Source organism: Parasteatoda tepidariorum, chromosome 5 (genome assembly GCF_982258835.1).
Source record: "Parasteatoda tepidariorum strain Cologne lab strain chromosome 5, Ptep-v5.0, whole genome shotgun sequence".
Lineage (NCBI taxonomy): Eukaryota > Metazoa > Arthropoda > Arachnida > Araneae > Theridiidae > Parasteatoda > Parasteatoda tepidariorum.
The window spans coordinates 46,939,210-46,954,989 of record NC_141759.1 but is presented as its reverse complement, the minus strand read 5'-3'; the positions used below and the strand labels follow the sequence as shown (position 1 = coordinate 46,954,989).

The following is a 15,780-nucleotide window of genomic DNA, read 5'->3' as shown; positions in this document are numbered from 1 at the left end:
TAGTGCCCAAGTCTTTTTACTTGTCAGTGGATTAAAAGTCAGATTAAATAAAATTTTATCATGTCTTTTATCATAATTTAGTTTTTAACTACCTTTAGGTAGTTGCATGTGCAAATTATAATTATTTTTGATATAAAGATTATAGATGTAATTTTAAATATTAGTTAATATAATTTTAGTAATATAGGAATAATTTTGTAATTTGAATAATTATAATCGCTTATTTGAATAATTGAAAGCTGAATTCCGTATCACGGCCTGTGGTGCGGAAATACAAAAATAATTAATATTTATAGCATTAAATAAAATATATCCTATTACACTTTTCTAATTTATACTTAAAATGACCATTTAAGTTAATATTTAAAAAAGAAATTTGACACGTGGTCACGACTCAAACCGTATAATACGGCCATTGCGTAACTGTTATTTAATTACTTGTATAAACATAAAAATTTTTGTAAATTATAATTCTTTAATAATTAAAATAAAAACTTACCTGCAATTCAATTAATGCGGGGAACTTAGCTTCTGCTATTTCTTCTTTAGCCATCCAATAGACCGTTCACATTTGTGAATAATCTTGAACACAATTAGCAATTTGTTTTTCAGATGACACTTTAAAAGACCGTTGCTGTTCTAATATATTAAGAGCACGTAAATGATGAGCAGAAGAGTCTTTTCCCGATGTGTCAATATGCCGGACTAGTGCGCTACGTTGAAAATTCTCACAGCCAGTGGTGAATGCATTTTTTATTCGTGCCTTGCGGCATATATCACAAAACATTTTACCATTTTCGTAGACTAACCAATTAAATTCAGTTTTCCACCTAATATTAAAGTTACGTACTTTAGGCATCGTTTAATTATTGCACATGTATTAATTATAAAACAAAATTAAAAGGTTGGATGCGTAGGTCAGGTCATTAAAAATGTTTGACTCTAACTGAACTAAAAGTAACATATAGCTTAATATAACGGTGCGTAAGTACCTCCTTCGAAAATAAAGGGTAAGGGGCCACTAAAAATGTGATTGCATGACGTAGGTATTAAATAACCAATCAACCCTAATCTTCTACCTGTGTACTATGATATTTTGAAAATAAACCCCTTCAATTTTTCCCACCCCTTCAACCTCTTTCTTTCTACTTGCTCATTCGAGGTCACTTAAATCCGGTACGGTCATTTCCCCCCCATTCAATAACACCTGCGTCCCTCAGTTCCGATGACGTCACTGTTTTCAGCAGAGAAAAGAAGTTTGGGGGGAAAGTCTTGTAGGATGTTTCCTGCTATAATGGTCAACATTTTGAGTCATAGAACTGGTTTCCCACCTGTGTGTCTAACATGTGTTGGTCTAACTCTGGAGACAGGTTTTTTTTTTTTTTATACCGAGGATGCATACCGATTTATTTTTTGCGTCCCAATTTTTCGATTTTATTAAAATGTTTCGATATCAAAGATTAAAAAGTCGGGAAATTTATAAACTTTCTTCAAAAATTTACGCGTCCCGCGGGACGCGTAGCGATCATTTTTTTGCGTCCGATTTCAATTTTTTGCGTATTTTACGCGCTATAGCGCGTAAATGTCTTCACTGTTAGTAATATAGGAATAATTTTGTAATTAACAAGTGAGAGCTGACTTAGTATTTGTTTCTTTTGTTAGACATTCTAATTGTTCTTGTAATTTTAGTCCAATATATCAGAAGGAGGTCTAGTGCCCAAGTCTTTTTACTTGTCAGTGGATTAAAAGTCAGATTAAATAAAATTTTATCATGTCTTTTATCATAATTTAGTTTTTAACTACCTTTAGGTAGTTGCATGTGCAAATTATAATTATTTTTGATATAAAGATTATAGATGTAATTTTAAATATTAGTTAATATAATTTTAGTAATATAGGAATAATTTTGTAATTAACAAGTGAGAGCTGACTTTGTATTTGTTTCTTTTGTTAGACATTCTAATTGTTCTTGTAATTTTAGTCCAATATATCAGAAGGAGGTCTAGTGCCCAAGTCTTTTTACATGTCAGTGGAAGAATATGAAAAAGAGAAAGCTGAAGGCAATCACCTGTTTGACGATTCCATGTATCAAGTTATAAGCTTAGCCAAAGGACAATTCCATGAAGTAAGCACCTTATTTTTTTAAATATTGTAATGAAGAGCAATTGATAACTTGTACAAGAGACAATAATTGCTATGATTGTTGCAATATTTTTATGGAATTTTGTTTAATTATAAAAGTTTGTAAGTAGAGATGCACAACTTGTATTCTTTGACTAGTCAAAATGCAATCCCTGCTCTCTAGCTAACGACAATTTTATAAAAATTTCTTGACATAGGAAATTCCCTAATTGCCTTTCAAACTAATTTTGCTAAAAATTTAAAAGGCACCAAAATTATAAATTTCTCAAAATATGACAGGACTAATTGAAGGTGTCAAAGATCTTTCAATATTTCAATTCATTTTTAAATAAAATTTTCTTCAATCAAAACATGCTCAATTTAGAGATAATTCTTTATTTTTGTGAATATTTTATGCACATAAATTAGGCGTGAGTAAATCAGACGCATGGAAGCTCATAAAATATTTTAGAGAAATTGCTTTTATAATAATACAACAGAAAGTTATTTCCTAATTATAGAATAATTTATCAGAAACTACATATTGGCTACCCATGTATAAGTTTTTTCTTTTCAAATAAAATTTATGTGTCATATACGTACAGTTATATTCTTTTTATAAACCATAACTAATCTCCTAAAACAATTTTCAATTTTTAATAAAAAAATTATTTGTCTGCCATATTTATATATTGTATAATAAAAAAAATTTAATAGTTTAATAATAAGATTAAAAATTATTGAATTATTAATTCTACACTCTGTCTTAAACAGCATTTTTTTCTTCTATTTACTACTTATATTCTTAATATTTTTTATGAGAATATTTTATAGAATTTACCTTCTTCATGTCAACTTAGATTTCACAACCGTCAGATATCCTTGTGATATTTCTTCCTTTTTTTGTACTTTGTTAAGTACTAGTATTTTCGTACTAGTCTTTAATGTTTATATGCACAAAATTTTTACTTAATTTTTTTTAAATTCTTATTTCACTTTTTTTTAAAAATTTTTTTTAATTTTGCGCACTTACCTAAAATTTTTTTGATGCAGTTGAGCCTATTCTGGTTTTGGCATCCTTTTAATTTACATCCAATCTGCTTAGATAGAATCATCTTTTATTACGCCTTAATCAAATATTAATGCTAAAATTATTTTTTTTTTCATTGTTAAATCTAAGTTGAGTTTACTAATTTTAAAAAAAAATTGTGTTTATTTTTTCAAAAGTTTTAAACATGTTTTCTTTTTTTCCCTCTTGGAAATGAATTTTCTTTATTACCATAGCCTAGAACTATGCTAATGTTTAGCATCATAAATAATAATAAAGTGGTATTATAATATGATCGAAAAAAAGCAATTTTCATTTATTTGTGGTCTTGAAATTCTTTTATTATTATTATTATTTATGTGACAAAATACTTTTTTTTCTTCTTAAAATTTGTTCTCTATTTTTCCTAACAAAAATTACTGCACTATTTATGACCTAAAAAATAATTTGTGTATAAATATTTTTATTGAACCTTCAAATTTCGAATAAAACTGAGTTTATCAATAAAAAAGCAAAGAAGACTTAGAAAGCTGACTTTTATGTATTTAACCAGGTTGTGCTCACCATAACAGACAAAGGCAGTGTTATTTGTTGGGACTTTGATGTTATGAAGGATGGCATTTCATTCGGTGTTTATCGAACTCTGCAACCCCTACCCCTGCCTGAGAAAGAAGTAAACGATGAAGATATACAAGGTTGTGGACATGCTTCTTTGCCATTGGGTATGCTCAATTTAGACGATCCTGTTCAAAGTGTTATTCCTAAAAACTGGACTCTTGGCAAAGATTATTTTATAGTTGAGCCTTTGTTAACTTGCAAAGATGGAGAGAGTGTTCAGGTAGTATTACTTTTTTCTTTTGCTCAATTATATAAAAACATAAATTAACTGTTTATAATTTTAGTTCTACTTAACTTATGTAGAGTCTTATTTCTAAAATTTTATTACTTCTTTTTGTAATATTTTCTATGTGTGATCATAATCTCTACTGCAAATAGTTATTAGCTATCATCAACTTATTAGTAAAAATTCTATTTTTTTGTGTTTTTAAAATAAATTTATAAATATTCTGAGATTTTTTGAATATTTTTAGGAAAAGATGTATATGTAGCATATTGCTTAATCACCATCCCTTATGTATATTCATAAAATCTTTGTTTAAAATAATGAAATAAAATGTATGTACATTTGGGGATGCAATTTAAGCAAAGGAAAAGTAATCATTTTAAAATGTTTTCTAAACACGGTAAAGGATGTAAATAACAAATCCAGTTTGATTTCTCAATGAAACTCTTAGATATATCTATTAATCTTCTTTCAACTCTTCTTTGTAACCTCTGATAGTCAAACAGGTTTTGATGTTTCTACTCTCTGTTTTCTGTTGTTACTCATTAACATTTTTGATTTGACACTCCTAATGTGTATACTTTTTGAAATAGACTTGTGACTAGGATTCTAAAAATATATATACTTAGAGCAGTCATTACAAAACACCTTATATAATTTGTTAAGCTTGCATAATTTAACAGTACGCACTTTGAAAAAACTGTTTTGAAAGTGGTAATTGAAACTTGTATACGAATGAGAAAGATTAAAATTTTTATACTTGTGGGCTCAATGACTTTTTTCTTTCGTAAATAAAAGCGTTAATTGCATATATACATTACTAACTTCGTCCATTACGTGTAAGTTTTATTTTATTTATTAATTTTTGATTAAATAAATGATAAATTTTGAAACAGTTTTGCTTTCATATTTGAAAGTTGTCATTTTGTTAAGAAATAAAATAAAATAATGCTTTTGAAAAATTCTTCTTACAGTGGAAACTGTATGAAGAATAGTTGAGGCAGAAATGCTGTGAACTTTTTAAATAAAACATTAAAAATAAAAAATTCCATCAAACATACTACTTGCGAATTAGGAGAAGTTATGTGTCACTGACTTTACATGCATTTTGTTTCACATAAAAGTCTTTCATTAAAAAAAAAAAGAAATTACACATTGTTTGAAATATGTTAGATGCTGCAAAATCAATACATGTGTTAATGAACAGGGTGGCCACCCACCTGGAAAACCTTGAAAACCTGGAATTATCAGGGAATTTTTTTTATACTGGAAAAAACCTGGAAAAATCAGGGAAATATGGATAAAAACCTGGAAAACCTGGAAATTTTAAAGAAAAGCTGGAAATTTTTTCTTATATATTTTTTTATTCACTAATTTAAATTATTTGCTAAAAATTTTCTTAATTTAAATTGTTTCATCCATTATACCAACATTTTTTAATCAAATAGTAACAAAAATGTTACCCCACGAAAGTCATCGTACATTTAAATGTTTTGGATCTCAGAATTAAAATTATTCAAATGTATCTCCAAACAGTTAAAATATCATCAACTTACTTTGCTTTCGTCAAAATTTGCTCCATTATAACCCTATTAAACTAGAATACAACATAAAATTCTCCCATGCAAATGTAGAAACCTTTGATCTCTATGCAGACTGTGCAATTTAGGAAAGGCAAAGATTATGGTGGATGTGGAAGACGGGGTTAGGATTCGGTTTTTAAATTCTGTCCTTGTTCACACAATGAATCAAGTTTGTTCGCAATTGAGAGTGGTAATTTTTTTCTATTTTGACAAAATGTTTTTGTATTTTTAACTTTATTAAATTCTCTAAAAATTAGTTGGTTATAATTTAATAATAATAGATTTTATATTGCACTCTTTTTCTGAAAGCTTTTCAACTCCTTTTTTTCAACTCCCATTCAAAGAAATCTGTAAATTATTTTTTCTCAGCAAACCAACCAATCACGCATTTCCCCCCATCACTAACAGCAATGTTTGTCGACAAATTGTTACAATTCTTGCATTAATGCTAATTTTTTCTATTTCATTTTAACCTTTTATAGTATATTTTGATTTTGAAAAAAGTTTTTTTTTAGAACTAACTATATATTAATATCAAATTTTACGATTTTGTTGGTAAATATTAGTTTTTTGATTCAAAATTCGAATTGTATAGTTATCACAATATCGAAAGTTCGTAAATGTTGCTTGCATTCCAGAGATGATATTTCAAAACTATTCCTCTTTTTACCTAAAAAAGCTGACAATGACTAAGGAATATATAGGAAACGTATTAAATGATATATATACATAAAATATATATATTTTTTCATTCATATGTGTTTAGTCAAGAGAAGGAAAACGAAACTTAGTGTTTTAGTTCTGCACTGTACAAGATTCTAGTTGTTCAAACAGAAACAATTAACTATGCTGAACTAAGAAACTGTGTGTTTAGATTGGAATTCTTTAAATGTTTTAAATTCAAATAAGAAAAAAAATCAAAAAAGTATAAATTTTAAGGAATTTTATCTATTTTTTTTCTTCTATAGAGTATAGAACTAAAAATTAGACAATTTTACATTTCTGACATTTATTTTTTTATACTGTATCTCTTAAAATAAAAATGCTATTTCAAAATACCATTATTTAAAAATTTGACTTGAGATATTGGTTTAAGGAAAATATGATCAGTGAATTTTATAAAAAGCACTGGTAAGATGAAATACAGTATTATGCAGTATACAGTACAGCTTTATATTGAATTGTAATTACAGTGATTCACAAAAGTGTTGATACACTTATGACTTTCAATGAAATAAGACTATCCATTAATTAAAATGAATGTTTCAGAATGTATATTTAATGATAAAAAATGTGTTCTAATCTTAACAAAACTGAAATATTTTAAATGACAATATGAAATATTTTAAAAACAAAGGAAAACTTTATTTTTAAGGAATCAATCATCAAAAAGTGACAAAAACTTTATCCCACAAAAGTCATCATACACTTTTAAAGAAAAAACTCAGTCTATTAGTAATCTAATTTTTCGTTAAATTAACATTTAGTGGAGTTTCCTTTAGCATCTACAATAGCTTTTAAAGGTTGAAAATACGTGTTACTAGTTTTTTTTTTTGTCAGGTGAAATTCGCGCAAATTATTTTTAAAATTTTTACAGAAACTTTTACAACACTCAATTGCAAATTTATGAATTTTTCCACAAAATTTATAATTTTAATCTCTGATTTGAAGTCCTTCTTTTAAGCATTTTATCACATATTGCACAGTTCAATTGAATACAGTAAACTAATTTAACATTCATTACTGATTTACCTCTTATGAAGACAAATAATCAAATTTGGTCTATTTTATTACGACTACAAGTCATTTTTAAATGATAAAATAAAATATTACGGAGTTAACAAGCAAAAATTAAAATATAATTTTGCTATTATAGGTTTGATACTAAATTGCTAATAAAGAAATGAAAAATAATTAAATAAAAAAAGCAATTGACGATAATTTTAATTCTGAGATCCAAAACATTTAAATGTACGATGACTTTCGTGGGGTAACATTTTTGTTACTATTTGATTAAAAAATTAACTTTTGCTTTGTTTTTAAAATATTCCGTGCATTTTTGCTAAGAATAGATTATACATCTTATTATCAAATACCCATTGTGCAATATTCATTTTAATTATTGAATTTTTATAACCTATTTCAATATAAGTTATAAGTGAATGAGCACTTTTGGGAGCCACTGTAATTATTAAAAATTATTGATATATAATCACCTGAAACTGTTTTCTTTTCCTTAATGAAAATATATTAAACAATACTTATCCAAGGTTTTATTGGCTATTCTGATTTTGTCATTTTGTAGGTACACTTTGAGCAAATACTACTTAAAGTAACACATTAAATTCAATAAAAACAATTAAAATTATTCAATAAAAACAATGTATTCTGCAAGCTAAACATATTATTTTCTCCACGTCTTAATTTTTTAAAAATTAATGTTGTACCAGAACATTAAAAAATAATGAAAAAATATCTTGTAAGAAAAAAAATTTTTTTTTTCAAGATATGTTTAAAAAAATGACATTTTGAATAAGATATTTTATAATACAGACACTTTTCTTGTACACATCCTACACTTTATAAGAAAAAAGGAAAAAAACACGAACCTGGAAATTTTAAGATTTTTACCTGGAAAAATCAGGGAAATTTGAAATCTGTTTTGAGTGGCCACCCTGAATAAAATACATGTGTAAAATAAATACATGTGTAAAATAAATACATGTGTAAATAAATGCATGTGTTACTAGAAAAATTTCATTAACTAATGACTTAAAAATAATCATAAAGTTTTGCTCCATGTTTTTTTTTATTTTAAAGTAATGACAGTCCCATTTTTATCTAATGGACCAAAAAAGTAATAAATTATTATTTTTTTTCTCCCTAGAAGTAGTAAATTTGATTTTAAGTTAGAAGTTCCTTGGTAAAAGTAGTAGAAAAACTTTTATGCTAAACAACTTCTACTAACTGTGGACAAAGAAATACATTTGTTGTATTCTAAAGCAACCACTCCTAATCACTAATCAGTCCAGGTTTGGTTTCACTGTTATATAATTTTATTTATTTAAGAAATTGCAATTGAAAAATTTGCTATTGACTTATTATTACCAATGTCAATGCTGTTATTTGTTTTATTTTAAACTTTGTTGCAATTAATTTAAAAACTTTACTATTTTTGAAGAATATGGTTTTTTTCTTCTTTATCTTTTAATTATTTTTGCATGGCTTAATTATTTCTAAAATATTTTTGTCGTTGCTTTAGGGCTCTCACGTCACTCGAGTAGAGGGTTCGTACATTTTACAGTGGAAATATGTTGATACTACTATTCACCACCATTCTTTCGACTTTCCTTTGTCAACCCATAAATCTAAAGTTATGTATTATTATGAGGTGCTAAAATCTCAGGACTACAGGTAAGAATAACAAGAAAAATCAAAATTTTGTAATATTTCAGAGTATTAAATAAAAATTGAATTATTTTTTCTTCCTTTTCTATTATTTTTTTCTTTTAGTTTGTAAAAGTTGGAGCCCTAAATCAAGTTAGATTGGTTTGTTTGTGTATAAAAACTAATATAAGTGGCTCATAATTTTTCAAAATGTGTTAAACGTAAAACATTTTATGAATTTTCTAGTCACAGAGCACGGTTACTAGGACTTGACATATTGCCTATGGTCAATAATGTATAAATTATTTAAACAAAAAAGTGTTTGTTATGTATTCATTCTTAAACATTTAATATTATGTTTTTGTTTGCTTTTTTTGCATTTAATATTATGTTAAAAGGTACATAGGAGTGTTCCTAATTTAAATTGAAATAATTTAAGTATATATATTTAATTACCATAAAAAGTATGTTACGATAAAAGTTAGACATCATGAAAAAATAATACCGCATAAACAGTCATACTATAATTTAATTTTTATACTGGAAAAGGCATCTGTATCCAAATACAGAATAAAAGAGAGATATGCAGAAGAAAATACATTACAAACAACGAGAAAAACGGGAGGTTCAAATTAGGATAAGGGCAACATGCTTGAACAAGTTAATTAAGTAAAAGGAAGTTAGAAAGCTCTAAGTGCAGGGTTGCCACAGGCTACTAAAATGCAACTATTTTTGACCTGAGGTGACTATGGCAACTTTTTTTTGCCTGACAGGGCTATAAAAGTAACTATTTTTTGGGAAAAGGAGACTATTTGGAGACTTTTCTGTACTCCTGCGATGCTTTTTAGCATAAATTGGGTTGAGAACCTGCGACCCACGGTAGTTTCTAAACACAATGATTTTTTAAAAAAGAAAAAAAAGTGAAATATGCTGAAAATTTTGAATTGCAAATTTGTGTCATCACTTTTTAATGCTCTCAATTTACTCAGATTCCATTGTAAGTCTATTTTATTTCTCAATCGCCTTTTCAATGGTTATTGCTACGAAATTCTGGATAATTTTTTAAAAAACCCAATTTTTTATACGATAATAAGATGCATGAATTTCGAATTTGAGTTATCACTTTTCACAATATATACACATTAATATATATATAATTGCTAAATTGTTGATAAAAAGGAAAATTTTTTAGAACAAACGTATGTTTATTTTTAATGTAAAACTATTTTTTTGAATGAATTCTAGAAATTAAAAGTATTTAATTTCTGCAAATATACTATTTTTTTTTATTTATAAAAATTTATTGCTAGAACGCTAACATTTATGTAAAAATTATCATATTTGCTACATAACTTGACCAAAAGGATCATGGTGTATGACAATTAAGTCATCTAATAAAATTTTAGTCATATTATTGAAATTTTTTTTCTTCTTATTTAGGCAACTATTTTCATAGTCTTCGGCTACTATTTTCATGCTTTAGGCTACTAAAAGCAACTATTTTGTTCATTTTTTTCTGTGGCAACCCTGTAAATGTTGCTAGATCTAAAATTTAATGGATGATGTTATCATTGTTCTTCCACTTGGATTGTGTATAATCTTATTTTGTTTGTAAAAAGTTTATATTTAGTTTTAATACTTCTTATTTTTGTTCAGGGGCTCAATGTCAAGCCTGCAATCATCTCACAGTGGTACAACTTGTACATCAACTGGGGAACAATCTGGAATTAGTTCATGCCCATCAAGATGATAAACACTATTTTATTTTTTCTTCCCTAAATTAACTGCTGTTTACATGTGTTCTGCAAACTCTTGATTGTTTTGACAAGTATTGATGTCCCACTACTTCCCTAAGTGTGTAAAGAAAAGTAAACAAAGTTGAGCTTTTCTCTTCCCACTTTTTTAGAGGCTTTTACACATTTCTTGTTTGGTAATATTAAAAAGTAGCACTAAGCATTTAAAGCAATTTTAAATTGTTTAATATTTTAAAATCAATATGTTAAATTCTATTGATTCAGAAAAAAATTCAGAAATTTTCTGTTAGTTTAACCATTTTTTTTTAATATCTTATAAACTAATATGCTTTTTTCTTATTATTGTGATGGCATTTAAAGTTTTATTAAAAAAAATATAACTCCGTCCATGCTTAACTGAATATTATCGCTTTAATATTTTTTGGTGCCAAATATTTTTTATTAGTTTATTACTATACATTTACCTTGATTTACTGTGTTATTTTGTTGAACTAAAGAAAAAAATCTAGTGTTCTGTATTGCACAGTTACATAACAAATAAAGATATTAAAAAAATCAATTTACAGTCAACATTCGATAGATAGAGCCTTGGGGTCCAGTTAAAACTGGAAGTTATACTGTAAGTATTGTATATTGAGAGACACAAAAATATCATAAATATACATTTGACCAATTTTTACAAAGCAGTGCTTAGCTTTAATAAAAATTTGGTCGCTATCAGAAAAATTTGTAATAACTTTTTAATATATTAATATTTAAATATCTTTAAAATTAATACTTCTTATCTTAAAAATTTAATAACATAGTAAGCTGGTTCAGGTCTGCTGTTTCCAATAAATAACATATGTCAAGATAACTGGGAGGACCACATGTTTTAACTCTAAAATAAACCACATGAGTGGACTGGCACTTCACAAAAAGACTAAATACTACAATGTTCAAACAAGAAACGATACATTTAATTGTATCCTTTGAAAAGAAAGTTATACAGATTTAGAATGACCGTAAATTATGTCCACCTTGGATGTAGTCTTAGAGTTCAGGGACCTTTATTAAAAGGGGTTTCATGGTGTTTTTCATTTATTGTGTGGGAGGATGAAAGAAAATTATGGTTCATATAATTCTTTAAAACTTATTCTGAATCAAATTACTAAATTTCATTGGCTATATTGCATTGAACTGTTCAGTGCGGATGTTCTATCGGTCATTGAAATAACATTATGACTATGGAAATACAAAAACGACTTTATTTGTTGATCATTATATTTTTATAATGGGGGTCATACTAGAAAGTGTAGACTGTACTATGTTAATTCTAAGGTTCTGTTTCTTTTTGTTTTAAGAATTCTGAACAAGTATTAATATTACTATTTCTCATAAATTTTGCTAGCTAATTTGTTTTTTAAGTATTGAGTTAAGGATTCTTTCATTGAATATTTAGCAATAAAATTCGTAAATAATTATTTTAATGTTTTTTAAAGCAATCAAGAGTCTGCTGATTTATATATGTTAATAAATAAATAAAAATATGAGAACTATATGTGCTTATTGTAAACTGCATAGTATTTTTCTTGGAAAAAATTCTATTTATCCAAATAAAGAGTGCCTATAAATTCTAAAAATTTAATTATGCTATAATAATATAGGCATTATATGCAAAATATTCTAATAAATTCTAATTCTAATAAATTAACAACTATATTACTATATATTCTCGATAGAAAATTTTCTCTGATAAACAAATATTACTTATGTTTAATTACTATTGGGTCAATTGTATATCATGTGTGATGAATGTATTGAAATGTGACCAATTACTTTTTAAAAATTAGTGTTAATGATAAGCATGATGAAGACTTGGGCATTAGATCTAATTACTATTTAAATTATAGTATATACTATTATATTTGACTAAATGTACACATTTAATTCATTGGATTGTATATCAAAATAGTACTTTATTTATAACAAAATATGTATATGAGTTAATTTTATTGGTCCAATTGATTCATATTTGTCATATCATTCCAGTTAATATTATTATTTGATATTACTTTAATTTACACTTTGTTTTAAACCTCTTTTGCTTTATATTTAACACCATTTTAGTTAATGAATGTTTAGATTTTCTAATGTAAGATAGACATAGGGATGCCAACTGCTATAAATTTTCAACTACAAAATTGTTGAAAGTTTTTGGAAACTACAAAAATGTTAGCTCTTTATATATTTTTCCAATTATGTAAATGAAATATGCTTATTTGATAAAAATCATTCAGATATAAGCAGCTAATATGTACCTTTTCTTCAAATAGTTTTTTTCAAACATGGAACAGAATTATGAAGAATTTTTGAAAACTACCAAAACGTAAATGGATTTTTTAGTAACTTCTTATTTCCTTATGATTCTTTAAATTATATAAATACGCCCGCAAATTTGTATATTTTTTCCCTCATTGCAATCAAACTTTTTTTCAAGCGTGATTAACTTATTTATTTGTTCCCTAACTAAATTTTGAAGTAATTTTTCTGATATTTTTCTAAACTCTGATAACTACAGAATGATAACTTTTTAAATTCTGGTATCTGATTTGAATTTTTTAATAACCTTTTTCTTCTAATGATTTTTCATTATATTAAATAAGTATTAAATTTTTACCCACCTTTTTTTACATTAAAACAACCCCTTTATTTTTCTATATAGATGAAATTTTTATAGCATTTTTACATGTTGTTCTCCCTTTATGCATTTTAAATGTTTTGCATCATAATTTTTTCTTTTTTATTGTTAGTTCTCACTATGTGCATGTTATACATGAATAGTCATTAGTTTTTTCTTCATCTCAAATACATATTGATTTTTTTCTGTAAAATAATTTAATTTTCTAAAATATTTCCCCCCAAATATTTTCATTGTTGTAGTCCAATAATTTTCTTTGATTGATATTTCTTTGTCTCTAAAATGTAGTGATAACTTTTTCTTGTGTCTGTTATCATTCTGTATTTAAATTGATTGTCATATTTTGATTTTATAAGTATTTTTTTAATTGCATTTTTTAAAAAAAATATGTACGGTAAAATTCGATGAAACACTTCTAATGGTTTGGTTAATATAACTAGTTGATACGAAAGAAAAAGCAATTAAAATTAAGATATTTTTATTTTTGAAGGTATATATAGCTAATTACTAAGTATGTCTAGCATATTTATGTAATAGTTTATGTATGTATTATTTTTTAATTTTAAAAATACCCTGTTTTATTTATGCATTTTATTTTATTTTTTTAATGTTTTTTTTTTTTGTTTTCTTATAGCTGTGTATAATTTGTTCATAGGGGATATGGTTTATTTTTTAGTATTTATAAAGCTATGCTTAATATTACAACTGTTATTCTTTTTTCTTTTGTGTTTTATTTTTGTGCACCTATCATTGTGTAATAATGCACAAATCCATAGCTGTTACTTTTCTGTTTTACGATATAAATTTTTTTTTCTTTCGTGTGATTAATTCCTGCTTTCAAATAAATTCACTTCTTTAAGGTATTAAATATTGAACTTTTATTTAGTAGGAATTCTTTGTGAGTTGAGGAATTTATTATTTCAATTTGAAAAAGAGTTTAAAGTATTTTGTTTTTCTCTCTTTAACTAATGTGCTACTTGGGTAAATTTGTGCAAAAATTTCCCTGCAGTATCTCATTAACTTGTGGAAAAACGAGTTTTCTGTGTAGGACAGCGAAATGATTGTATCTCGGACAGAGTTCGAGTTTGGAAGTTAAATGGTATGATTTAATTCATTCATATTTAAAGATATGCATTGTGTTTGTGCAGTTTTTGCACATTATTTTAAATAACTATTTTTATTGGCAGTGATAGAGTGCCATATTTGTGTTAATAGTCAGATTGTTAAGGAATTTATGTGAAATAATAAGCAAGAATGTGTTTTGTTTTATTTTGTAATTGCAAATAGTAGTTTTTCAAGGATGTCAATTACCATAAATTGTCTGTAATTTCTATGAATTTTAATTTTTATTTATAGCAATTATGAAAGCTTTCGAAACTATTAAAAAATTCATGATTGAAACTTATTTAATATTCATCATTAAGTTTGTATTCTTCGTGTAAACAAAGGTCTCTGATGTACCTCAGTGATTTCCCTTTTTATCTTTTGTCAGTTTTGTGTATAATACTGTTTTCTAATTTTTTTTCTTGATAGACTTAGTTTATAACATATTTAGAGTTTGTGATGTTGTTTATGCTTAGAGAAATGTTGTGGTCTTCAGCTTTAAGGTCATTTAACTCCACGTTAAAAAAATCCAATAAAATTATTAAAAAATTTATTATATACTTTTTTTGAATTTTTTATTTTGATTACATTTAGTAAATTATAATAATCTTAATATCTTAAGAAATCATCTTTTTTTTTCTTCATTGAAACTGACAAGTAATATTTTTTTATTTTTACAAAATTGACAAGACAAAAATTCTTAGATTCTAGTATAGTTAGATCACCTGCTAAATTTTATGTATCTATACAATGCAATGTTTTTTTTTTTTTTTTAGCTTCTTATTGAATAATAATTTATGTATTTCTCTAATTTTAAGTTATTATATGTCATTTATTTAAACATAATTATATTATCTAAAATTATTTTTATACTTAAAATAGATTATCAGAACACATTTTGTTTATAGGATTATTCAGGGGTGATTGTATTCTGGATTTTTCATATTGTTCTTAAAAATGTAATTTTTCTGGGAATATAGTGGATTCCTGCGTTTCTCAAGACCATTGGTTCTCAGAATTTAGCTAATCAAATACTTATTATCCAACGAAGTTTCCCCGTAATTTCTCAATCTAAAATTCAAAGTTTGAAATATTTGCTAATTCTCGCTAACAATACGCTTACAAAATCTGCCACAATTCAGTAGAAATCCGCCAATATGATTCTTTTTGTTCGACAGATCTTCGCCATTTTGAATAGTTGGAACTGCATTGGAATCTGCTAATATCATGATTCTTATTCACGAGATTTAAATATCAAG

General features: G+C 26.0%; 1 protein-coding gene across 3 annotated transcripts in view; it reads left to right on the top strand.

The window, feature by feature from the left end:
- retm (real-time) overlaps positions 1 to 11,386 on the top strand; it is a 30,646-nt gene extending 19,260 nt beyond the window's left edge. For all 3 annotated transcript variants that reach the window (XM_043041128.3, XM_043041129.3, XM_043041130.3), the window contains exons 12-15: positions 1,982 to 2,125; positions 3,723 to 4,007; positions 8,859 to 9,010; positions 10,640 to 11,386. In XM_043041128.3, coding sequence (XP_042897062.1) covers positions 1,982 to 2,125; positions 3,723 to 4,007; positions 8,859 to 9,010; positions 10,640 to 10,733 — 675 coding nt within the window. In that variant the 3' untranslated portion in view covers positions 10,734 to 11,386. The remainder of the gene's footprint in view (positions 1 to 1,981; positions 2,126 to 3,722; positions 4,008 to 8,858; positions 9,011 to 10,639) is intronic.
- Positions 11,387 to 15,780: the final 4,394 nt, after the last annotated feature.